Source organism: Podarcis pityusensis (genome assembly GCF_964106645.2).
Source record: "Podarcis pityusensis genome assembly, chromosome: 4".
NCBI classification, from domain to species: Eukaryota; Metazoa; Chordata; class Lepidosauria; order Squamata; family Lacertidae; genus Podarcis; species Podarcis pityusensis.
Window position 1 is genome coordinate 94,746,392 of NC_138027.1, and position 27,204 is coordinate 94,773,595.

Below are 27,204 nucleotides of genomic sequence, written 5' to 3' on the forward strand. Positions count from 1 at the left end.
GTTACATGCAACTATCAGTGGCTTTCGATGGAGACATGCATCCCTATTCCCTTGGAAGGCATAGCCAGCTTAGTGCAGCTAGATACACATTTGAATCAGCATCAGCTGCGAGCATGAAAACCTGCTTCTGTACATAGATCTCACTCACTGGACTGGGGTGCATTTCAGGATTAAGTTGCGAGAGTAAACATGTGCCCAAAGGATTCTTATTCCAAGGGTCTCCGGCATGTATGTTTTAGCCTTGATCGGTTCTCTGGCCTCTCTTAATTGCTGTCATGTGTCCCTGCATTCTCAATGCCTAGTTCCACTCCTCCATTATTTAAATTACTGTATTGCTTGGCCCACCTTCCTCCTTACCCAAGAGGAAGATTTGTTCTGAACCAGATGTTCCTCAGCTCCTGCCAGCTTACCCTTGCCCCCCCCCATCAGTTTGAAAGCTGCTGTGCCACTTTTTTATATATATTTCAAGTGCCAACAGTCTGGCTGCATCCTGATCCCTTTTGTACAGGCTTGGCTTGTTCCAAAATGTTCCCTAACAAAATCGAACCCCACCTTCCAATCCATCCATCTCATTTACACATTGAGATTACACAGCTGTGCCTGTCTGGCCCGCCCTGCACACAGAACCGGTAACATTTCAGAAAAAAAGCTACAAGGTCCTGGCTTTCAATATCCTACCTACCAACCTACATTTCACTTCCAGGACCTCTGGATTACATTTCCCTGTCATTGGTGCCAACAAACCCTACAACCAGTTGCATCCAGTTAGCTAACTAGACGATGAGAGATATACAACCTCCACGCCAGGCATACGGTCTGCATGCCCATCACACGAACCTATTCATGCTCCTAATGACTGAATTATCCATTGCAAAAAAATATTCCCCCACCCAAACGAATGTCCTCAGCAGGGCAGGATAATTGCTTGTCCTCAAGGAATGGGTCCCTTCTAAGGAATTGTTCCCCTCTTCCCCAGAGTGGTGCCTTCCTTTCCCAAGCCAAGGTCTTCATTCTCGATGACAGAAGGGGAAGATATGCCACCAACCTCTCTGCCTCTCAGCTTCTCCAGGTCGGCAACTTTGGTCTATTGGAAACAATTCCGTTCTCTGAGAACCAGGAGCATATTGCAACTTGGACACTTCCATCCGCAGGTGCCGAAGCAACTTGGGCTGGTCCTAGCTACACAGCCCTGTTGGCTTTCTACTTGCACGAATATTCGTGTGTCCCCCCCCCCCCATTTATCAAGTTACTTTGGGGCTTGAAATTTGGAAGACACAAGAACTTCCCACGCTGGAGGAATGGCAGATGAAACTGATAGACTATATGGAACTGGCGGAAATGACTGGCAGAATCCGTGACCAGGGAGAAGAGGCGATGGAGGAAGATTGGAAGAAATTCAAAGACTACCTACAGAAACATTGCAAAATTAAAGAATGTTAGAGTGATGTTGGATTGAAAATAAGTGGTTTCCAGCTGTACAGGATAAAATTATAGACAGACTAAGATTAAAGATTAGGATTAAAGAAGTTTAAGGAAATGGAAAATTGATATTTAAGAGGTAAAATTTTAATGCTATATTATATCAAGATTAAAGATTAGGAGTAAAGAAGTTAAAGGAAAGGGAAATTTGGTACTTAAGAGGTACTTAAGAGGTAAAATTTTAATGCTATATTATTATAAGATTAAAGACCGGGATTAAAAAAGTGGAAAAGAAATTGCTGGATAAACAATTTGGACTGGAATACAAAAGAGGGAGGTATGAGGAAGTCCAGAAAATAAGTAAATTGAAAAAAAGGAAATGAAATGGTGATATTGTTTTTAATTGTTCTGCTTCTTTTTTATTGTTGTTTTTTGCTTTTCGTGTTTTTTTATTTCTTTCTGGGATTTGTATTGTGTATTTGTGTATTTTTTTTATGTATTTTCTGTTCAACTTTTGATTGAAACCTTAATAAAAATTATTAAAAAAAAAAAAAAGAAATTTGTTTACGTCAAGGAAAGAAGGGGCAGAGCAGTTTGCCATGGCCTCCTCACCCTATTGTCAAGCTCACTCTGCTACTAAACTTGCCTTGAGGCCTTCTGCTTGGTTGTGTCATGTGTGTTGTGATGACATATTTCTCTAGTTTACAGATGTGCTCATGGTTTCAAAAATGTTGGCAACCCCTGACTATTAATCTTTAAGGTGCCACAAGGTTTGGTTCTTTTTTGCAGACCAGCACAGCTGCCTCTCAGTTAGTATAAATCTGTAATATTCCTTTTAGAAATTGTTGAGGCAATTTCAAGTCATTTTCCAGAATATCAAATGCACTGTGTAAATTCATCCATATTCCTTGTAATTATTTATACAAAATATAATTAGGATGAACATTTGTACTACTTTACAATCATGCAGACTGATATTTTATGTCCATTTCAATTAATCTGGATAAGTACAATTTCCCATTTTTATGATTTACATGCAGCACTGATTATCATCTACTGAGAAGACAGCTTTAAAAATCAATGTTCAAAGTTGCTACACATGAAGGAAAGAGTCTGAAAGTGCTGCTGTAAGCTATTGCATATGTAATGGAAATGGATTTATTGCTTCAGCCTCATATTTCCCTTTATTATTAAATCATTAAAGGTCTCCTAAGTTAAATTCACGCATGGAAAGATATGTGCTTGTGTAGCACAGAGAGTATGTACAATGGGTGTGTATAATATAGGATATTGATTTTTCAGTTGGTGAGCAGGGACCCACTGCTACTGGATCACAGGTCGGTTGCAGTACCAGCACTACTGCAAAAAAAGTTACCAATTAAGACATAAGTCCCCCAGTGGCATGTTTAAACTAAAGGTTAGTCCTCAGTCTGAAAAGACTGAAGTCTGCCCTCCTTGAGTTACTAAAAAAGTAAACTTTTTCCTTTAAGTGATTTGAATTCTGTGCCCATGAATTAAACCAAAATGTCAGCAGCAACTGCTTAATCCTCATCAATATGCCCCCATTAATAAGAATAATAATTAATAATATAATTCATTATTTATACCCCGCCCATCTGGCTGGGTTTCCCCAGCCACTCTGGGTGGCTTCCAACAAAGTATTAAAATACAGTGGTCTGTTAAACATTAAAAGCTTCCCTAAACAGGGCTGCCTTCAGATGTCTACCATAGCCATTCTTGTGCTACAGAAGCCTAGATTAAGCATGCTGAGGGCCATTGTGTGATGGCAATGAATGCGTCTAGTTTGAAAAATTAAAGTAGCAGCCACAGAGGGTCACATCAGGATCAGGATTGCATTCTGCAGGGTCCCAAGGGACAAATAGCAGCTTCAGGAGAAGAACATTCCAGTTAGGGTTGCCGTATGTCGAGAATTTCCCAGATGTAGCTGGGATTTGGCTGTTGGAGACAGCTTCTGGGTGGAAATCACTTCAATGTCTAAAGCTCAACAACTTTTGTGTTCGGATTTTCACTTTGTGAAATATGGCAACCCTAATTCCAATGGCACTGTACCATAAAGGTTGATCCATCCCTCCGTGCATGCCACAAACCTAGGCTCCCCCTTGCCCTGCCACCAGCTGCTGTTTAAACATATTAAAACTAGACATGTTAAAAGCAAACACATAAATAAGATCATTTCTAGTTGGGCCCTGAGTGAAAATGGAAGAGAGGTTTATTTTCCAAGCTATCCATGCTTCAGTTAAAACCACATTCAACATCCCAAAATTGGTTTAAACGTGTCTTTTCGGCCTAAATGTGGTGGACTCTGATCCAGATTATGGCTGTCAAACAGGATAGGAGATATAACCCTCCCCCACTTCCATTCTTCACCGAAAATCCCTGCCAAACCTGCTATTAGCAACAGAGGGGAGAATTTTCAGCAAGTATATAGCATGGCGGTAAGGGTTTAAATCTTTCACTCCCCAGTGCCATGGTCCCAATACAGATCACTCCCCACCAGATCACTCCCCAGTTTTGTTTTTGTTTTGTTTTAATGTGGGGACTCCCAAGCATGAGACTGAGAGATGCATTGACACCAACAGCTTTATTTTACACTGTTAGTTGCAAACAATGGGTTTAGCCATGCTGAACATACCATAGAGAGAGACTCAGTGGCTGCAATCCAGTAAACATTTATTTGGGAACAGGTCCCCTTGAACTCAGCTATTGAACAAACGCTCTTGTGTGAGTGGCTTGTATGCATGTGTGGCCTGCAACTAAAAGGATCCTTCAAAATAATAACCCAAAGACCCATTTTCATGGCAGACTCCAGAGCCAATTGCAATGGGACAAACTAAAGCCCCAAAATTAGACTGGGGGCCAATTACTGACAAGAAATAGCATTCTGGAGGAGCCTCATACCCTCTGCTAAGGCATGAAAGTCCATTTTATAGTGTTTGGTGAAGGATGATGGAGATGCCCTGCAGTTTTGTTGAATGCTAATATTAGTAGCCAGGGGTGCCATGGAGGAATGGGCAGTTTCTGTGGATGTTTTGTGGCTCACTGCATCAATCTCATCTAGCCTTCTCTGACTGATGAATTTGTTTGGTTTCAATAAACAGGGTTCTCTGTATGAGTAGGCTAAATGATTAATAAACAAATATACACAACATATCTAGTTTGTCTCCTCCATATTTCCAACTGCACATTATCAGCTTTCCAACTGCACAGTTTCTGCCCTGTGCATTTTGTGCCCAACTGTACACTGAAAAGATAAGAAACCTTAAAACAGACCACTTCAAGTGCAAACAGCTTGTGCAATCAGGGTGCTGGTTTCTTTGAGTGCCTGGAGAAAACTGAATTGCACAGCTGGAAGGAACCAGAAGGGTCATAATTCACTACAAACACATTGATTGATTGATTGAATTTATATACTGCCCTATATACCCCGAGGTCTCAGGGGGGTTCACAAAACAAGATCAACATATAAAACCACAACATATATAATCAAAATAAAAACAACAACCCAGTAACACCCCCCCCCCCAAAAAAAGAATCACATTTCAAAAGGGCATAGGATGTCAATCAAATCAACCAAAGCGCTGGTTATTCTTCTTCTCCAGCCATAGCAAGTGACACGAAGAAAAAGCATCCTCACCACGTGCAAAGACCCAGCAGCTAGTACCACTCACTTTCCCGCTCCCCCACCCTCTAGCTACTGCGCTTGCGCAACGCAAAAACCCGTCGGCCGCCCAAGTCGATAGGTGGTGGGCGGGGCCTGGGCGGAGAGCGCCAAGAACTATCACCCCGCCTCCTTTCGCCGTGGTTTCTTATTGGCTACTGCTGCCGGCGAGCTGAGCTCCGCTATTGGCCGCTTAGGAGACCCTCCCTCCGTTGGTTGGCTCACAAGCGCGCGAAGCTGCCCCCTTCTCCCTGTGAAGAGAGAGTGATAACGGTCGTGCGCGAGGCAGTAACGGACGCGCGCCGGCGAGTGAGAAGAAGCGCCGGGGTCGCACCTGGTGGGGACGCCTCGCGCTTTGCCTCAGCGGCTGAGGCGACGGTTATATGAGGGAGTTTTTAAAAATATATATATTTTAAAGCAAATGTCCTCGTCGTCATAACTACTGCGGAACGAAGCTCTCAGTGGTTGCCGTCACAAAGCCGCCGTGAGGGGATGAGGCGCAGCCCGTGATCTCTGACGGGGCGCGGGGCTCCCTCCCGCCGCCATGGGGCTGCGGGGGCACCGGAGGCAGCCGAAGCCCCGTCCGCCGCCGCCGCGGGTCTCTCGCTCTCCCCAACGGAGCGTCCCGGAGCTCCGGGGAGCCCGACCCGGAGAGTGAAGGGAGCGCCGACACCGCGCGCCATGGAAGAGCGGCTGCTGAGCCGCTGGCTGCTGCTGCCGCCGCTCCTGGCGCTGCTCTTCCTCTTCGTCCTCTACCAGTACGCCTCTCCCGGCGGAGGCTGCCTTAGCGCGCCCGCCGCCGCCGCTGCGCCCGATCCTCCGGCCGTTTCCCCCTGCGGCGCCGGCGGGCACCCGGCCCGGCGGAGGCAGCGCTTCCCGGGGGACCCCGCGGGGCTCCCGTCCCGCCCGCCGGGCTCTCCCGGGCGCAGGTCCGCCTTCGGCCTGTCGGAGCTGTGCCGCCGCGCGCGCTTCGACATGCGCGGCCGCGACGTGATGGTGTTCCTGCACATCCAGAAGACCGGCGGCACCACCTTCGGGAGGCACCTGGTGCGCAACATCCGCCTCGAGCAGCCCTGCTACTGCCGCGCGGGCCAGAAGAAGTGCACTTGCCACCGGCCGGGGGCCGCCGGCGCTGCTGCTGCCACGCCGCCGGCAGGCGACAAGGGGGACAAGGGCGACACGTGGCTCTTCTCGCGCTTCTCCACCGGCTGGAGTTGCGGGCTGCACGCCGACTGGACCGAGCTCACCAGCTGCGTGCCCGCCGCCATGGAGCGCAGGGGGGGCTGCCCCGCCAACCGCACCCGCAGGTTAGTCCCCTTCGCTGGGATGGGGGTGGGGTGGGGAGTGGGAGTGATCATACGGAATTGCAGAGATCCAGCAGTTCAAGATCCGCTTTAAGTTGCACCCATCCGAAAGAGCTAGCCTAGGCAATTTCCTTTTGCTCCGGGGAGTTTTGGGAGTCTTCTGCGACGCATTGCTGCTTTTCGATCCAGCTTCAGGTTTTGCTCAGCCAGGTGTACAGATCGGCTTGCATCTTGCCGTAGGTGCGAGGAGGCTCGTGGCTGTTTGGTAATCTCGATTTTTGGCATCGGTTTCTTGGCGCCCCGGGACAAGCGTTTCCCGAGGCGTGACTCCGTGCCATTTGAAAACCAGCACTCCTTATGGCTTCGAACGGCAGCTTGTGTGTTTAACTCCGTAGTGTTTCATGCCGGGCGAGAAGCTGACTGGAATATGCATAGCTGTCAACTTTCAGGTTTGAAAATAAGGGATTAGCAGCCTCGAAAATAAGGGATCAGCAGCCTCACCTGTCCCGGGGACAGTCTACGGGATATCTAACAATCCGGGATAGCAGCGGGAAACGGCGCTGGAATAAGGGAATTTCCCGCAAAAAAGGGGAAGGTTGACAGCTATGATATGCAGCGCTAGGGGAGTGATGCTGTGAGCATTTGGCCTAATGCATGGGATGAACTCCTGAACGTTGTTATGTGTGTTGAGTTGTGAATAAAACAGTGAGGTGCATGGTAGTTGGGGGGGGGGGCAGTTTCTCCCACGCTTGACTTTGTATCTCAGCCCACGACTACCATGCTCCTGTAGAGCCTAAAAGTGATGTGCAATGCACATAGCCAAATTACAAAACAAAAGGCGCTTCACTCGTGACTGTTTTGCTACAAAGTTAGTGTTTTTGCCGATCAAATCTGCAGTTGTATTGCTTCATAAACTGAATTGACTGACTTGTGTCAGATTGGGATGAAAGGTTCTCGAATATTTCGGTTTAAAATATTTTTAACTGGATACCAACAGTGTTATTTCAAATAACATTGTTTCAAATACTAGGGCTGTAACTGTGTGCAAACTTATTTTTGAAGAAGCATGCATTGGTTTGGGTTCCATGTTTCTCGCCACTTGTTGGCATCATGGCTTAATTTAAAAGTAGCTGGCGCTACCCAGTTAGATTAAAATTATTAGTATTGAAACAAATAACTTCTTCAATAGGGATGGGGAACCTTTGGCCTTCCAGGTAAAAACAGATACTCCCCTCTATTTTCTTTTAAAAGAAAACTTGAGGCAAGTTCTGCTGGTGTGATTGTAGTCTCTTTTAGCCCCTTGGTGGCAGTGTTGTGGGGTGGGGAGCTGGAGACTTTTAAGAAGTTAGCAAAGTTAAAAAACCATTAGGGAGTTTACTGTATTAATATGAGCATCAGTTGAATTGTAAAGTTGTAAATTGATTTTGGGGATAGAGAGATAGTGTGGCAATATGTAATGCCCCTAAGGTTTTTGTTACACTTATGCAAGTAGCATATCATTTCATCCTTCAATGAAATTTGTGAGCCATTCTCTGCAGAACACCAGAATTTAAGATACTACAGCAGTGAGTCTGACTGGCTATCTCTCTTGCTCAGCCATGCACCACTTGTGCTGTAGACTGGTCATTCAGTACCTTGCGGAGAGTAAAGACTTGGCTAAGGTCGATGATGATAGGGAAGCGTCTTAATGGGCTATGCTTACTGAGTGTGCACCGAAAAACTGTTTTGGAAAAAAGGAGGAATTTGAGAAGGAAGTGCTGAAACGGTTTTCAGCATATCCAAGAAAACTTGTTTTAGTTTAGATTTTTAAAAAATAAGATGGGAAAAGGTGTCATTTTTCAAAACATACTCATTAACATCATGAAAGGTACTCCCTGATGTTTATTTTTAATTTAACTTCCTAGTTTTCAGATGACAAGATTTTGACAGATTTTGTTCTTAGCACTTGGGGGTGAAAAGAAAGTAATTTAAAACTGTTGTTGAAACATTTCATTCCGAATCAGCTAGACTTAGACTTTGGTTGTCCCCCCCCCCCCAACCTAAATCCTGGCTATGCCAATGATCCCTACAGCAGATAAAACTGAGCTAGGTTTGATTAGATGTAAGGGTGCTTCCTATCTTCCTACAAAAGAATGCAAGTGCCTGCCACAGGGACAGCTCTTCAAATGATGGTACCCATTTGCTATGTTTTTATTTGGACTCCCTTATCAAGGTTGAACTCTGGCTTTGTAGGATGAAAGGATACAGTGCAGAATAGATCCAGGACTCCTCATCTGTAGAGGTTAGTGATAATGCCATGGGAACAGAGGGAAAAGAAACTGGATGATATATAGTATTGGTAGGCAGCTATGCTCACTACTATACCACCAACGCCATAGTATATAGTATTAAATCATTGAAATGAATTCACATCTAGATGGAATATCAGATACTATAACAGCAAAAGAACTGCAGAGTAAACAGTCCTTATCAGCAGGAGCAATGCATTTTAAGTCTGAAAGGAGTGGCTTAGATGTATGAGGCTTTAATTGTTGAATCAGGATACTAGTGTTTGTTTTGTGGCTTTCTGGATCTCTCATAATATGAGCTATGGAGCATCTTTTGCAAAGCCAACATGAACATGGCAACAGTTCCAGTTCAGAGTTCTTTTACGATTTAATTTAATTTTGTTTTTAGCTTCTATCAATACAACAAAATGGCCATAACAACTAAACTGAAGCAGAGTAGCTTATAAAAAGAGTGCTTTGAGTCATGATTTGCCCTTTTTCAAATTGCAGGGTGTCAGAGTTGTTCCCTATTCTCATTTCTTCTCTACTTTGAAGTGTCACCATTGGACTGCCATGTCGAGTGGTAACAAAAAGCAATTGTCCTCACAAAGCAAAAAATGATGTGAAAACCCTTGAATACTGTTGCAGTGACTTCAGAGCATGGCTGAGAAAGTGGGTTTTGGAGCATCAATATAGAAGTACCTACGGGATAGACCAAAGTCTTCTAGGCTATCCTACTTAGATACAAGGGCTGACTAGGGTGTAGACTTGTACTCTTGCATAAAATACATCAAGAAATCTAGATTTGAAATGGCATCTCCAAAAATAAATACACACTGTGCTCAAATTTACACATTCTGTGTAAAACTCAAGGTATTGCTGTGCTACTGTCATCCAAACTTGATCCTTTTGCTGTAAAATCTGGAGCGTACTGCTAGGTGTCATTGCTAAGTCTGTTTTCTAGACATTTGTCCTTTAAGCCTTATAAGTTTAAAACCAGATGCTGCACTGTGCTATGTATGAATATTAAAACAAAGGAACATCACCTTTGAGAGTCTGTCTGCTGAAGCAGTTTTGGTGGTGGGCAACTGGTTGCTTTTCTACTCAAAATCATACCACTGGCCCCAACCGGAGTAAATAAGTGGCTTACGAAAGTCAAAAATAAAGCATTTTTAAGCCTTCTAGTGAAAAATTAATTCTACAGATAACATTAATAATACATTCAAGTGAAATGACAGTGTCATTTCAATATTACCCTCATTAAAGGAAAGTTCAGATGTGCAGCTTCTTTAATATACATGACATACAGAGGATGACCACAGGAAATTATCAAAACAGTGGAGTCTGATGTTCCAAACTGAGAGGAATTGTGGACTGTGTAGCTCTAGGTTTCCATTTTTAAAAAATCTATAAGCTTAATTGAGTCCCATCAGAGAAAATGTTGGGTGGGGTATAAATGAATTGAGTGTGTCTGTGTGTGTGTGTGTGTGTATTCTTCCCATCCACACGTTCCACATCACAGCTTCCTGCTGGTATGGTGCTTGCTTGTCTTCTGTGACAAGGTATTATACATTTTCAGGCATAGGAAAGAAATTGCATGAAAGACATGGGTGCTATTGAAACCTAAAATAGCTTACTGGATCCCAGCCAAAACCTTATTGGGCATCAGCAGAGCTAAGCACCTTTAGGTCCCATTAATTTCAGTGGGCAGATTAACCATGTGTATACATTTCTCTCCCACTGAAATCAGTTTAACTGAAACATGCTTAATGTTGGCTGTATTGTGCCCATTATTAGTACTTTACAAACAATGAACATAGTTTTATTTGTTTTTTATTCTTATTCTTTTTCATTGTAAGTGCTGCCTAACATTATGAAAAGTTTTCTGAAATGTTTTTAAAATTAATGCAACAGATTCTAAGTATCTTTTTCTAAAAACAACCACAACTACATAATCCTTTTAATATTACTGCTAAGTTCTTCCAATGTTTTCTTTGCACTTTTTAGTATTTGAAGGGAAACGCATGTCAAATTCAAGTGGATGCTTCATAATATTTGTGTAGTATTTTTCCACATTTTATAGGCCCATAATTTTTCAATCTTTACAGAGCCTTATATTTCCACCCTGTTTTCCCAATACTGTGAACTTCATTTATAGGTTACAATATTTACTGGGGCTTCCATGCTTGCTTATTTGTTTATTTATTATTTACAATGGGGGGGGGAATGCATTAGCATTTTGAATTTTAAAACTGTTCGATCAGTGCATTCCACACTACAATGAACTACGTTAATTCAGTTTTAGCAATGTATTGAAATTAAGATTGCTCTAGTGGTTAATGAATAGTTTGAGAACTTGTGGTACTACATATTAATCATTAAATTAATGAGTTATATAAGAGTGAAAAACAGAACTTAAAACTTTTGTTCAAAATTTGAGATTGTTGAATAGTTCAATAGCAACCAGTTGTTCAAACAAATCTGTTAGTTATACTTAGAGTACATCAATTGAAATCAATGGAATTAAGTCAATTGGTATGCTCTGAATATGCCTTAGTTGAAATCTCTCATATTGTGTTCTGGAGGAAATGAAATTAATTTTAAGTAAAAGTGATATAAAATAATACATTTTAATTTTTTTAGGATAATACACATTTTAAAAGGATGCATTAGCTGACATGTTAATTGTTATTGATGATAATAATAGTTGTTGTTATTATAATAATTATACTGTGTATGCTAGTTTTTGCATGCCCATATTCATTTTGCTTGTTGTTTATGGAAATTTTAAAAGACATAGAAGTCATATGATATGAATTTCCCCCCCAATGCAAATATTATCTATACAGGAACGGTTTTTCCCAAGGCTGTAGCAGTAGAGGAAGGTTTAAATTCCAATGCCATATCCGTTATAATGCAGGAGAAAAGAATTTGTTACTCTTTAAAATACCACAAAATTGTTATTTTTGCTTTGACCGGCTTACACAGTTACCTGCCTAGAATTTGTAACTATGGAAGACACTAGGTATATCCACATGGAGTTAATATTTGAAAATATTTGAACAAAGGGTGAACGTTGCTATCACCACAGAAACTGCTTAATATTTTTCTGATTGGGTGCTGGTTCAAACACCTCTTTCTGTGTGGATACCCTGCCCCTAATTATGTATATATAGGTTCTTAAAATACTTAGAATCATAGAGTTGGAAGGGACCCAAGGGTCATCTAGTCCAACCCTTGGCAATTCAGGAATCTCAGCTAAAGCATCCATGACAGATGGCCATCCAACCTTTGCTGATGTTTAGTCAGAATCTCCTTCCTTGTAATTTGAATCCATTGGTTTGGGTCCTACCGTTTGGAGCAGGAGAAAACAAACTTGCTCCATCTTCCATGTAATAGTCCTTGAGATATTTGAAGATTCCCTTCAGTCTCCTCTTTTCCAGGCTAAACATACCCAGCTCCTTCAGCCTTTCCCCATAAGAGCTGGTTTCCAGAATGAGTTACTTATCTTCCTTAAAAGCAAAAGTGTTCTGGGTGAATTCTTAGTTGCACTAATTTGCTAATATCTTCAATGGCTTGACTAGGCGGTTCTGACTTTAAAAATAATTCCCAAGAAATAAAGTATGTCTCTCTTGTAACACTTCATTAACAGCTTAGCTGTTTGTTTGCTTTCATAGATTTAATGGTCTTCATTTTTACTGTCTGAAATGCATGGCAAACTCCAGTGATTTCAGCCATCAGAAATAACGTGAGGATTATCTCACTCCATTACTTCCTTCCATTATGTGTGTGAGGCTTGTAGAACTGTATTGCTTCCAGAGGGGAAAAGAAAGCAGTGTTTTGTGTTTCATTTGCTAAACAAATGAGTTATAAAATGAGGTCCCTAGTCCGTGAGCCCCCTGAGGTTATTTAGTTTGTCATATCAGTATGGTGCTTTTCAGTGATGACTGCTCCTATAATGTTTTCAGGCATACAAAGCTATAATTTATTGCATTTATTGCATTGCAATAAATGGATTATGAAACCATTTAATATAAAGGGCTATTGACAACAATAAACATTGTACAAAACTTATTATATACTTTTAAATCACTTGAGTAACAAAAATACTTTTTTCCGATTACTAATACATCCCTTTGAACACTATCTTTTGCACAAAAGAATGTGTTTAGTTTCATGTCCCATGGGGAATCCTTTTGAGCAACAATTCTAAATCTGCAAATACTGACAGATTTGGAGACCAACAGCACAGCTGTCCAACTGTTGCATAAAGTCAGACTACTTATAAATAATACTTCTTGGTTTATTAAATATGCCCTAAGTAGTGTAAGCTTCTACTGTTGGGATTTGCAAGATCTTTGCAAATTATATTTTAAAACTTAATGTTCTTAAGGGAATATTTATCAATCTGTTCTTCTGTGTTTGCTTACTGAACCATACCAATATATAAGATTATTCTATAGCTGTGGAACTTGGCATTTCACTTACTTTTGAGACTTTTTTATTTTGTTTTTCTTTCCTTAAGTTCATTCCTACAGCTTTGCCAAGAGAGTTTGAAAACAAGTGGGTGGGATATACATTTGAAAAAACAAGTTTTGATGCCGTAGAAGTCTGTGCATACAGTTTTTGCCATTTGTGGCTGAATATAAAAATGCTCTAGAAGCAAACCAAAGAGCCTTCAGAAGCAGTTATTTCATTGGACTTACCTTTTTCTCCTGCTACCTAGCAGCCCTCCAGAGCAGATTCTCAGGGTGCACCAGAGAGAGGGGCAATAGTCTGGAGGGCAATCTTTTCTACCAGTGGTGTCCATTCTTCTTGTGGATGGATACATTTGAATTTTCCCCTTTCTTTCATGTTTTCCTGTCTTTTTCCTTAGTTAACTACTATCCTCATCATTCTCTTTCTGTGTTTGTTTTTCTTGGGATGATGTGTTTCACTTTTATCAGTTATAGGGGTTGAGGGAAAGTTCAGCAAACAGTCAAATATTAGGTGCACTCACTTGAATTTTTAAGACCTGATAATATATTATTAATGAAGAAGTCCCACTGCAATGTGTCCCATTGTGGGAACATTCATATACTACCTGGACTTAACATTGATAAGAATGAGCTGTGAACTTCAGTTCTGTGTGCAGAATTGTGAAAATCTCCCCAGTTTTCATTTCACATAGTTGGTACATTTCTAGTCCTTGGGTTTGCAATGAAAATATATGCTAGTAGTTGGCAACTGGCAGCCTGCCCCCAACTCTGACCTCAGGAATGTTGCTAGCTGATCTCTTATCAGTGGTGTCTCCCCAGGCCTCAAATGCTGCTATTTTAACTTTACAGCTGCCTGAGTCTAGCAAGCCTTACATTAGGAAGGAAGAGGAGAAGGAAATGGTGGCAAATGTGCTTAGCAAACCTGCAGGCATCTTCCATTGGTTCATATTACAGGGCAGAAGCAATAGGAAAAGCTTGTGTGATTGCCCAGCAGTTTTCTTTTTAATCTAAGCACCATGTTCTTATAAATGTTTTTGAGTGAACCAGCTTTAAGATTAGGAGTTTGATTTATTGAAGCCAGTTGGCAAGCTGTGTGGTTGCTAGTGCAGCATCTCAAGTTTAGAGATGCCAGCAAAGGTCAGTAGGCTTAAGCCTGGAAACATGCCCCAAGAGCTTGGTAATGCTTACCTCCAAGGCAAACAGCAGAACTTCAAAAGTCTCTGATTTCTTGTCTGTCTGGGTGTAAAACCAAAGTCACAGCGGATTTTACTCACTGGGGATGTTGAGTGCAGAGCAGTGGGGGGGGGGGGAGGGCACGTGTGTATTTTCCTAGGCTACTCCATTGCTGGAGAGTTAGATACTAAGTCTGTTGCTGTTATAAACAGCAGGTGCACTGAGGTGAGTTCCACTGATACAGTGGAGGAGATGCGCCAGTTGTGCAGATCAGAAGGAGCTACGAAGGGTGAGAAGCCCACCAGGTATGCTCAGGAGTTTGCTAACACAGCTGTTGCAGATTTAGCTGTGGTTAGTGGCTCAACACAGGTCTTGGAACCCGAAGTCTTGAAAGGGGTACAGGGGTTGTCCTCAAAGGATGGGAAACCACGCCCAAAGGCTGTAAGTGTAGACACTGTTTCCTTGGAGAAGGAAGCTGGACCACATCCAAAGGCTGTGTGTGCCAACACTGATTCCTCAAAGAGAAACGAAGCTAGGGTTCAAGTCCCAACAAAGCCAGGTGTGAAACTTATTGATAGCCATGAGAGCTATGACACCAAGACTAGTCAGAAGTGCAAGATGGTAAGGCCCAAGGCTAATCCAGTTGCAGGTAGTTCCAAGGGTGGAATGGGTGATAGAGGTATACTGTGTGTATGACATCTGTATGGTTGCTGCAATTTCACTGATGACTGCAACACAGATCATGAATTGGGGGAGGATGTTAGAATTCCTGCTCCATGATTGCAGTCATGGGATTGTTGTCTGTCACATGACGGTGTATGTTTTGACTCCACAAAGTGGGAAGTGACAGAGGCAGGATGTTTGTGTTACTGTGTTCCGTGAAGTGGGACTATTGTCCTTTGTTTTTTCTCTTTGCTGTCTGATGCTAGAGAGAGAGGGAGCCATGTTGCAGTGCTCCATGCGTGTTTATATGTAAATAAAGTAGATTAGCCAAAATGCTGAGTTGCTGAGGTCTGTTAGGCAAGCTGCGAAGACTCCGCCGATGTCTGTTTGCTTCGATCGCTGTGATGTTCAGGCAGAAGAAAGCTTTTGAAGCTCCCGAATGATCAACCAGGAGGGAGGGAACATGCCAGTTGGGCATGTGTATCTGCCAGGGTCCTACTCGAGAGTAGGACGAGCTTCTGACAAAAGTAACCGTACCCCCATGTCAGGGTCCTGAGACAGGGTCCCACCCCCTTCTGCAGTTTGTTGCATTTCCATGCTAGGTATGGTGGTGGTAGCACACATATGTATTTGTGCGTGCTTGGTGTGCCTTGTGCCTCTCCTCAGTGATAAGATGGGCCAATGGCCAAACTAGTTCTAAGCAATGGATTATGAGCAGTTTAGAAACCTGCTTGGCGTTGGATGTTAAGGGAGTGTAATGATACATTTATAAATACATTGCAGCATCAGTTCTCATTGTCTTCTGAAAGCTATTGGTCTAATGTATGAAAGACATTTCAGGGAATACAATCTCATAGAGACATTCAATGTGCAGTGGTTACAGAAGTTGCATTGTGTATGGGAAAACAACTGGGTTGTTTTGCAGAAAGTAAAGTCTAACACATGGAGTTGTGATTTTTCAATGCAGGTGGTGCATTGCTGTCAGTATATATAAAATAAAGCTTTAATTTTTTTTTACATTTCAGTATTCAAAACATGCCCTTCATGCTGAGAAAAGAATTGAATTCCCCACTTCCCCCAAACATCATCAAATGAATCTGTCGATCAAGAAAATATAATATACTTGCTGTAGATGTGTGTTTTACACTGTGGAGAGTGAATTTAACAAAAGAATATTTTTACATTGAGCTTCTAAATCTGCAGTCAAATGTTGCTTCTTTCTCAGGTTTTTTTTTTAATACTGTACTTCATCTCAAATATTTGGGAGGTTAAGGTCATCTCAACATGACTGTTAAGAATTTGTGCTGACCTGAAGCACAACACTGAAAGATAACAACAGCTACAGCTTTTTCATAGTTCTTGATGTTAATTCCACAGAGTTTGTATAAAAGGATAAGAAAATAGCTCATTTTTGCCACATATTCTAGTTAGTGCAGCTTCGTTCATGCATGATGCAGTAGCATGAGAGTACAGAAAAAGTTTTGGGGCAGATGGGGCTCATCAACCTGGGAAGGTAGTCCATCTATTCTAGGGGAATGAAAACTCTGATTCTAAGCCTCTGCCACTTTGCGGCTATACTCATTCATGAGAGGCTTTGGGAGTAAACCCCGAGGAAAAGTCTGTACCCATTGCCTTGCAGGACATCTTCAGAAGAAAAGGTTAGCTAGGGATTATGGGAATTGTACATAAATCCAGAGTGCCAAGACAGTTAGATGGTGTCTTGTACACCTCCTTCCAGCAACTCCTGCAGCCAAATATAGTACCAAATGTATTATTCTGCTTTCCTTTGGACCACATCAGCAAGGCCAACATGGGGGTCTTGTCTTGGCATCCCAGGACTCCCATTCACATTGCCCAGGCTTGTGCCTGCTTGTGCTGCTAACACAGAAAAAACAATGTGGGAGGGAGGTAGCAGTTACGAATTACCAGTCTTTGCAGCCACAGCAGGTGCTGTGATTCTCCAGCAGTTTGACCTCACCCCCAAAGGCTCTCTCTCTCTCAAGACAGACGGATGCCCACACAACACACACACACAAAGCGTTTAGAGTGCGGAAATTGATAAATTCAAAATGTGTAGACTACTCAAATCTCAGAAGCTAAAGAACTGGCTCAATATGATTTTCATGGGGAGGCAGGGCATGTGTGCACAGAACCTAAACAGCAGCTTGAAGAAACAACTCAGACCCTACCAAGTCTATGCAACTGATTTCAATGGATTTAACAGAACTTAATTTTTTCCCAAAGATATATTTGATCTTGCAAACGAAAACAGCAAACAGCATCCTCCAGAACTGTGAGTTTTCCCTTTGTGGCTTTCTGTAATCTTATAAAGAAAAACAGAGTGACAACAAAGTACGCAAAATAGCTACAAAGGGAAAGAAACCTGGACTTGGAGATACTGCTTCTGAAGCAGCACTGATGGAGGCAATTAATGTACAAGATCTGCATGCCTTCTTACTTGCAGAATAGCAAAAAGATTTTGACATTATTAAAGATCAACTAGGTAAATTAACCAGAAGAAACTATGAAACTGAGTGTCAAAAACGAACAAACCCTAAACCCAAATCCTACACTGGACGCTTGGTACCTCTTACTCTGGAATATAGCTGTAATGGAGATTTTGGCAAGAACTAGAACATCCAGATCCTTTGTATATGATTTGGCATTCCTTTATGACATATACAGTGGAACCATCATTTTCTAGCTCAGTTGGTAAAGCAGGAGACTGTTACTCTCAGGGTCATGGGTTTGAGCTTCCTGTTGGGTGAAGGATTGCTGCATTGCAGGGGGTTGAACTAGATGACTCTCACGGTCCCTGCCAAATCTACAACTCTATGATTCAAGACAACTTTCCTCACAAGTCTGGCAAATCTGAAACTATACTTGATGATCCAATAACAATGATAGTCTTTACTTTGACTTTGTTATTTTAGCTCATGTATAACCTCTACATACCAATTTTATATTTATTTTTATCATTAATTTCCATCTGTTAGAATTGTTCTCTCTGTTTTATATAGATTATAAAATGAAATAATAATAAAAAGCTTTATCCAAAAATATGCTTTACATTTGCTGGGGTGGCATTCACTACCAAATTGGAATAAAATATGTTAGAATTTTAAGAATGCTAAATAAGATAAATTGGGAACATTTGTTCAAATGATTCATAAAGTTTACAGAATTATGTTTTTCTTGGCATAATTTGGATTGTCTGAGCACATATTTTATTTTTAGTGTGTAAAGCACAGCAGTATTTCTATGAGGTACTTGTTGTATCAGTAATATCTCAGTTTGTCGAACTTTAGTACCTCAAATGTGTTTTTCCTATTGAAGATGCTGAGCTGGGCGACTAAGCAGCAGAAAACTAAGCACTGTCAGCTAAGCCACAATTGAGCACAAAACAATATATTTAATATTTATTTTAGTTTATTTTTAAGGTTAGCTACCTTATATTTATTCCCTTTGATAACAAATTGCTAAACAACTTAAAGTTGAAGGAGAAACTTTGTTGTTTTTCATGCGACTTATTTTATTGGTTTGGTTTCGGCTTTGTGGTATGATGATCAGAGAGTAATGTACATTTAACGGTTGTTACAACAAAAAAAGCAACTACTCTATTCCGAACTTAAAAATGGAAAGCGTAATGCTGGTGGTCAACAAAAGAGGTTTAAAGACTGTCTCAAGGTGAATTTTAAGAAATGTAGTATAAACACTGACAACTGGGAAACTGGCCTGTGAGCGCTCCAGTTGGAGAATAGCCTTTACCAAAGGTGTCATGGGCTCTGAAGACACTCAAACTCAGGACACAAGGGAGAAACATGCTAAGAGGAAGGCATGCTTGGCAAATCCACACTGTGATCAACTCCCACCCGGAAACCAGTGTCCCCACTGTGGAAGGACGTGTGGATCCAGAATTGGCCTCCACAGTCACTTACGGACACATTTTTAAAAACGTGTTTATGGAAGACAATCTTACTCGGCTACGACTGATCGCAGAAGAAGAAGAAGAAGAAGACAACAAAAACTACCTTATTGTGTTGGGTTACCTGCCACAAAAAAGCATTGAAGCATAAACTTGAAGTACACTGGGTTTTGGGAAGGATGGGGAACTTAGCTAGTCCTTGTTATGGTATTTCCTATTTTTATTAAAAGTAGTATCTTACTAAAAATATATGAAGAGTTTTGTGAGTGTGTACAAACAATCGCAACAATTCTATAATATAAAAAGCTTTTTTATTTGCATCATAAAGAGAAGTTAAGAAATGACCAAAGAGGGCATACTTTTTTTCCTTAATCTGTTTGGTCCATTAAGAGGCCAGAGGGTGGCAGCAGTGCTGCAGGATCCATCTCCTTGGGGCATTTCTACACTTTGCTGAAGCTGAAGGCAAATACAGAAAACAAGCCTCTTTCCTTCCAACATTTGAAGGCCATTTGTATCTTATTGATTTTTTTTAAAGAAGCATTTGCTTATAGTATGTAAGCCCTTGTGATTATGCACCAGCAAGGATGCACTTATATTCAGTTTTCTTTAATGTTTAGATATGTTGCAATAGGTTGGGGTATGGATGAATTTAAGTAATTCTAACTGTGCCATTACCCTAGGAGGACAACTTTAAGATGTGCAGTTTATGAAATCTCTGCCATTTTTCATTCTTTTGCTTTTGGATGCACCACGTTAGTGAGCTGCTTCACTTTAGTCCATTGCCTGAAGCTTTCTCAACTGATTTAATTCTTGCTAGAGTCATCATTACCCTCAGGAGGATCAGGTAGAGCAGTGTAGTTTTACACTCTGGTGCATCCCAGAAAAGCACAGACTCAATTACTATTTCTCTTTGGAAAAGAGGAAGATTGTTTCAGGGAGTTTTCGTTTCGTCTGTTAAGATTACAATACCTACAAGTATAAAAATAAATAAATCTTCAGTTCTTCCTAGGATGCTGAAATAAACCAATACCTTTTAATGTTTTCAAAAATTATTAATATTTGGTAATAAACTTTATCATGGCAGGCTGGATAGCTCAAGTTGGTAGAGCATGAGACTAAGACTCTGAATCCCAGGGTTGTGGATTTGAGTCTCACACTGGGCAAAAGATTCCTGCATTGCAGGGGGTTGGACTAGGTGGCCACAGTGGTCCCTTCCAACTCCATAATTCTATGAATCAATGTACAGGAAAGAAACCTAGAATTAAATAGAATTGTTTATATACAAGAGAAAACAACAGTACTGAGGTATCCACATACTAGTTGCTGATGAGCTGGATGATAACATATTATGTTGGCTGTCTTAAAGCATACCGTATTTTTCGCCCTATAGGACGCACCGGCCCATAGGACGCACCTAGTTTTCAGAGGGGGAAATCAAGGAAAAAAATATGATTTCCCCCCCGCAGCTCTGGGAGCAGCGGACAGGCTGCATGCAGCCTGTGCGCTACTCCAAGACCTTCTCCCTGCTTTTGCGGGAGGTGGCGGAATTCCCCCACCTCCCGCAAAAGCCCACAGGAGCCGCGTGCGACTCCTGCGGGCTTTTCGACCAGGAGGGAGAAGGGACTGAAACGGCCAGTCAATCCCTCCACCCTCCTCGGGGAAAAGCCCCCAAGAGCGGCACGCTCTTTAAAGGGTGCGCGGCTCCTGCAGGCTTTTCTACAAGGTGGGGGAATTCCCCCACCTCATAGAAAAGCCAGCAGAAGCCGCGCAGCCCCTTCAAAGAGCGCATGGCTTCTGTGTTTTGGCAGCATGTACCCCATGCTGTTATCCTCCTGGCATGCCATATTACCGGTATTCCTCCAGGGGGGAAAAGCAACCTATAGGCTGTGAGCTGCTGGTGATCCCCACCCCTCTAGCTGACCCAGGTACCCCAGTGGCCAAGCTAGGCAGAACTAACACACATACCTTGCTCACCCAACCAAGTTTCAATTATACATGTCAGAAATCCCCAAGCGGCTTTCTGCCTTTGTCATTCCTTGAATAAAAGTATTTTCAATTAATCTAGGGGGTGGGAACATGTTTTCCTTCTAGGTTTCGTTCTGGCAAAAGTTTGGCATCTCCTGTGGCAGGTCCCATGAACCAGAGGTCAGATGGCAAAAGGCTTATTGGTCCGATGCTCTCCCAGCTACTGTGCAACTAACAACAAACTGACTCTGCTGTGTGAATGGGAAGTCTTTTGATCCAGCAGACACCTCCCCTAATAAGAGGCAATTTTTTAATATTTCCCCTGCGGCACCTTCCATCTGCTAAAAATCTGCTCCAGACATAGGGGACTCTCCAGTACAGCAAGTGGGCTCTTCAGCAAATAAAAGTACAGTACGTCTTTCATTCATGGAAGGCCACTTTTGGAATCAACTCAGTGACTGAACTTAGTATTATCCCCATTCTCTGAGGCTTCATAAAGAAATAGGCCTCTATTACCCCTTAGTTGAGATGACATTTATGTGAAATAATTGCTTGAAAATGATTAAGATAAATATTTAAAAACAAAACTAAAAGGAGCCTTAGATGCTAATGTATCACTTGCAAGGTTTCAGCTTTGGGCACTTGAAAAGATTTACAGTTCTTTCTCAACAGTGGGTAATAGAGTGAGATTTTAGACATTACTTGAGTCTTGCTTGGGCAAAATCAGACTTGTGTTCTACCTATCCTCTCTCTGCAATGACCTGAGGAGATGCTACATCCACATTTATTTTACTTGAATGCAGAATTCTCTGATCCTGTAAGGAAAAACCCATTTTAGAGTCAGACCACATATCATGCATGAGCTCTGTGATTGGATCACCCAATATTCTGATTAAAAGCAGTCATGGTGGCTTCTGAATTTGATGGAGAGAGTTGATGGATGGAGCATTTAGTCCTCCTCCCCCGGTGGTTTGTCCTACCTAAATTCTGCCCATTCTGAAGCTATTCACATCATTGAGAAAATAAATAAAGGTATTGCTTTTGAGGGTAAGACTGGGGGAGTGTGAGGCCAGCAAGGCTCATAGTTGGGAGCATAAACGCTTATTTTTTTAGGTTATTTTGGTTTGGGTGTGTTACTTAATAGGAAATGGAGAAGGTAAATTCTCCTTACAGTAACTAAAACAATTTAACAAACAAAACCTATCTTATACCATATCTCAAAAAGGTTTTGTTAACATGCAAATCTATTTAAATTTAATCAATTAAAAGGTGGGCAATTAATCAACTGAACATTATTTTACCGGTTGACAGGCTTAGAAGTTACACCTAGACAATCGTTGACAGGCATTAAACATCCCCCTTGTTTCTTTAGGGAAGGAGATTGACACATAATTTCCATATAGGGCTGATTGTTCTGATGGAAAACACAGCAAATGAAGAGGGTGAAGCTTAACTTTAAACAAGAAAGAGACTTCAAAGAGAAGTGTTAAAATGTTTCACTTTCAAGTGAAAGGCAGGCTTGAGAATCAATATCCTTGTTGAAGTGGGAAATGGCAGGTACATAAGAGCAAGCTTGTAAGACAGTGTGTCCCTCCACTTCAATGATTAGAGTGACAGAAGATGTAAGGAATGTAGCGAGCATAAGGTCTAAAATAGGGTTATAGGTTGGGGGGGGTTCCCCCAAACCCTAGAAATTAATAAGTGGTAGGATTTTGATTATTTGGGATATGAAGGAAAAATACAAGCTGCAGAGGAATTCCTGGACTAGACCAGGCAAAAAACAACCTGGCCAAGCTGGACCCATGAAGAAACAATACAGGACTATTGGCAATGCAAGAGTACTGCCCTTCCCCTCTCTTCTGAGATGTGAACAGACAGGATTTCGAAGGTTTCCATGCTATCTGGGCATGATGTCATAGGAAGAGTTTGGGGCCTTTGGCATGAGACTTGGAATAGCTGAAAAAAGGAGATCCATTGGGGGCAGGCTGGCTGAAGGCAGGTTGGGAGACATGCCTTGGACTCAAGTGCTGCACTGCTGTTGGGAACAAGTCTTCCTGAGATGGCCATGCTGTACTTCATGCAGACTGAGGGAGTATCCAGAAGTATCCTTTATCTCAGGTTGGAGACAGAGGGTGGCGCTAGGGAAGGAGTTGTTGTCGCGGCACTCCTTGGTGTGTGGAGTGCCGCAGGGCGCAATCCTTTCCCCAATGCTTTTCAATATCTTTATGCGCCCCCTTGCCCAGATTGTCCAGAGTTTTGAGCTGGGTTGTCATCAATATGCTGATCACACCCAGCTTTATCTGTTGATGGACAGCCGCCCTCACTCAACCCCGAACACACTGACCAGATGCTTGGAAGCTGTGGCTGTGTGGGAGCCGGTTGAAGTTAAATCCTTAAAAAATACAGGTCCTCTGGTTGGGTCGGGACGACATGGGGTTGGGGGACCAACTCATTCTCTTGCGGGGGCTCAATTAGTGACAGCACCTTCTGTCAAGAGTTTAGGTGTAACCTTTGATGCCTCCCTTTCTATGGAGGTGCAGGTTGCAGCCACAGCAAAGGTGGCATTTTTCCATCTCTGCCGCATTAAGCAGTTGATCCCTTACCCTTCTTGCCCTGATCTGGCCACAGTGATCCATGCGATGGTCACCTCCGGGCTTGATTATTGTAACTCGCTCTACGCAGGGCTGCCCTTGAAGCTGACCCAGAAACTCCAGAATGTGCAGAATGCTGGAGTGAGGCTCCTTACGGGGTTCTTGCTGCGGGATCACATTCATCCAGTGCTTTATCAGCTGCACTGGCTCCCGATGGAGTACAGGGTCATGTTTAAGGTGCTGGTTTTGACCTTTAAAGTCCTATGCGGCCTAGGACTCTTGTACCTATGGAACCGCCTCTCCTGGTATGCCCCGCGGAGGACCTTAAGGTCCATAAATAACAACACTTTGGAGGTCCCAAGCCTCAAGGAAGTTAGATTGGTTTCAACTAGGGCCAGGGCCTTTTCAGCACTGGCCCCGATGTGGTGGAACGCTCTGTCACAAGAGACTGGGCCCCTGTAGGATTTGACATCTTTCCGCAGGGCCTGCAAGACGGAGCTGTTCTGCCTGGCCTTTGGCTTAGACTCACTTTGACCCCTTATATGGGATTTGGTATATAAATTTTCCCTTGGCTTTTTTGCTGGCCCATGTAGGACCAGCATGGATAGCTGGCTCGGGTGAGTATCTAATGTTTCCTCCCTTTATGGTCTTGATTTATGGGCTACTACTAAAATGAGGCTGTATTTTAAGCTGTATTTTAATTAACTGGTTGTTGTTTTTCTGTTACATTTTATTGTAATTCATATTTGGTGTTAGTCGCCCTGAGCCCAGCCCTGGTCGGGGAGGGCAGGGTATAAATAAAATTTATTATTATATTATTATTATTAAATATAACTTAAAACAATGACAGCCTCTGCCTTGTCTTGCTTTTCAAAGGAGCACAGATGCCTGGTTAGTTCCTGGAACCCCCTAGAATCTTGGCTTGGTTTGGCAAAGATTGTGGGGGTAGCATCCAATTTTTGTAACAATAGTAAGGTTTGTAGCAGTACAATCCTATATATTTTACTAAGAAGTAAGTCCCATTGAGTTCAATAAGACATATTGGTAAGTGTGTATATAGGAATACAGCCTAAGAAGACAATATGATGGGTTCTAGGGAAGCTAAAACTGAACACCACAGTTTCTTTTAGACTGGTTGTATTTGTTGTTTTGTGTCCTGGAGAAAAAGGTTTGCTTCTCTTAAATCTGAGCCTTATTTTCTCATTCTTCTTCTGCTACAGTGAATATTTGCAGTTCAAGCACAGATGCCAGTAGCTGTACTTACAAGTTGCAATGCTATTGCATCAGTTGCAGAACACACAAAAGGCATCTACATTAAATTCAATGTGTACCTGAATTTAAACAGCATAATTATTTATACAGAACCATGTTTTAAACTTTCAATTTACTTCGTATGCCATCATTAGCTAGACATTCCCTTTCTCCATCAAATGCCTGCGTAAACCTTTCCCTTATTTTATACTGGGAAATGCTTCATTTCACAATTATTTATATTTATATTTATATTTATATATTTATATTTATCTACGCAAGTCTTACAACAATTATGACACTGTATATCGCCATGTCATTGAAATGACATGACATCGTGAAAAGTGTTTTAACTAGGCAATATACCAGTGAACAAAAGTGGTACTGTACTAGGGTCTTTTACCATACCTTACTACAATTCTTTCTTTGGTTGGACACTGTTCTCGAAGCTGCAAACATGAGTCTGACCAAACTGCGGGAGGCAGTGGAAGACAGGAGTGCCTGGCGTGCTCTGGTCCATGGGGTCACGAAGAGTCGGACACGACTAAACGACTAAACAACAACAACACTACAATTCTTAGAGGCAAACTACAGATGATGGTGATTGTGTTGTTTGCAATCACATTGCCATTTCCCCTTATTTAATTATAGGTGTGGGGGTGATTGATATCAGACCCACAGTGTGCAGGGAGAGGAAGTTTAATCATTCCACGCACCACTATGATTTTAGCGAAAATCCCTTCCACACTGCAATTATTGATGCACAGAATAGAAGTTTGGTTTTCCTCCCCCCACAACAGCAGCATGAGGAGCGTGTGTTGATTTTAAGCATAATTGCAACTAGAGAAGAAGGGAGGATTAGACACAGTGTCGTGAGTAGTAAGACCTTTCACTTTTCATAAGACGAGATAGTTAGATTGTTAACACTATACATTGGCTTTACAATCTTGTTATGCCAGTAAAATGGCTTCTCCTTTTTTCCAAGGAAAGGTTGACATTTTCTTTGTGTGTCCCAGCTCTGACTGCTTACAGAACGTACATTTAAAGCACATTTACACCCCCTGCAAAGAATCCTGGGAGCTGTAGTTTAAGGGTGCTGGGAATTGCAGTTACATGTAGGGTAAACTGTAATTCCCTTAATTCTTTAGTGGTGGAATGTACTTTAAATGTATGATTTGTGCACAACCACAGAGTCTGGATAACAGAATCTGCCAATAATTGTTCCAGAAACCTCTGGGATACTCTATCATGCCTGTTTTATTAGTTTATTGTAAAAGAGCTTGCCTTTTCCTATTAACATCTTAACACACTTTTGAGGTTTTTTGCAATTGGCACTATTCATGTGTGACCAAAGAACTTAATAAAAATGGAGTGTGTCTAATTCATCTTGAGTGACTTAAGAAGCTCATATTTCCTTATTTAGGACTTCCCTTTGGCAGGTATATGGCCTGGTATTGCTAAGCAGTTGTACTTTAAAAGAAGAAGAATGTCTGTTTTTAAGTTTAACTATAGAAGCTTTTATGCACACACTCACCAAATCTGCTTATTTTGCGTGCTTTAAAAATGCCATTATTATCAAATGTTGAAGTTACAGTACTTACATCCATGCAGCTGACACATTGCATAAAATGTCAAAGATAATGGAGTCTGGACTTTGGAGATTGAAATGTCCTTTTCTCTTCCCATAAAAATGTGAAAGTGTTTAGGCATAGGCTACTAGTAATTAACTAATATGAAATGCATTTAACTCATTTTTAAAAGGCTGGAAGTGATTGCTTGACATTTCAATATCCAGTTTCATCTGCTGATTCTTCTTTGGTAGCTATTATGTTATCCACATTAACTGTCCTCTTCTGGTAGGCTTGTAAAAGTACAAGGTCCACTGAGTGGTCTGGAGGCGCCTGATGCTGCAGAATGGCTAAACATCTTTGCACAGCCAGTGGCCTGGTGGGAAACTATTGGGTGACCCCTATAGGACTGCCATATATTAGATAATACAGGTATAAGCAAATTTCCTGTCTTCAGTCATGAGTGTCATTGGTCATACAGCCATTGGTCATACAGCCAAAAGGTTTCTAATTCTCCGGGGATCCCTGAGATGGGCAGAAGTAAAGAACAACAACTGGAGGAATCCCCTGCCCAGAGTTAACCTACCCCACCAAAGACTTCATAAAGATAAGGAAGGGAGCCAAGCAAGGCTGTTGTAAGAGCCTTAGCCACAAAGAGCCACAAAATGCATGTAACAGCATCTGATTGCAGCCTCTAGTCCAGGGGTCAGCAACCTTTTTCAGCCGTGGGCCGGTCCACTGTCCCTCAGACCATGTAGTGGGCTGGACTATATTTTGAAAAAAAAAAATGAACGAATTCCTGTGCCCTACAAATAACCCAGAGATGCATTTAAAATAAAGGCACACATTCTACTCATATAAAAACACGCTGATTCCCGGACCGTCCGCGGGCCAGATTGAGAAGGCGACTGGGCCACATCC

At 41.9% G+C, this 27,204-nt stretch overlaps 1 protein-coding gene across 16 annotated transcripts in view; it reads left to right on the forward strand.

Annotated features, from left to right (window-relative positions):
- The first annotated feature begins 5,179 nt into the window (after positions 1–5,179).
- Positions 5,180–27,204, forward strand: part of HS6ST3 (heparan sulfate 6-O-sulfotransferase 3) — a 205,402-nt gene continuing 183,377 nt past the window's right edge. For all 16 annotated transcript variants that reach the window (XM_081003171.1, XM_081003170.1, XM_081003174.1 and 13 more), the window contains exon 1: positions 5,180–6,405. In XM_081003171.1, coding sequence (XP_080859297.1) covers positions 5,780–6,405 — 626 coding nt within the window. In that variant the 5' untranslated portion in view covers positions 5,180–5,779. The remainder of the gene's footprint in view (positions 6,406–27,204) is intronic.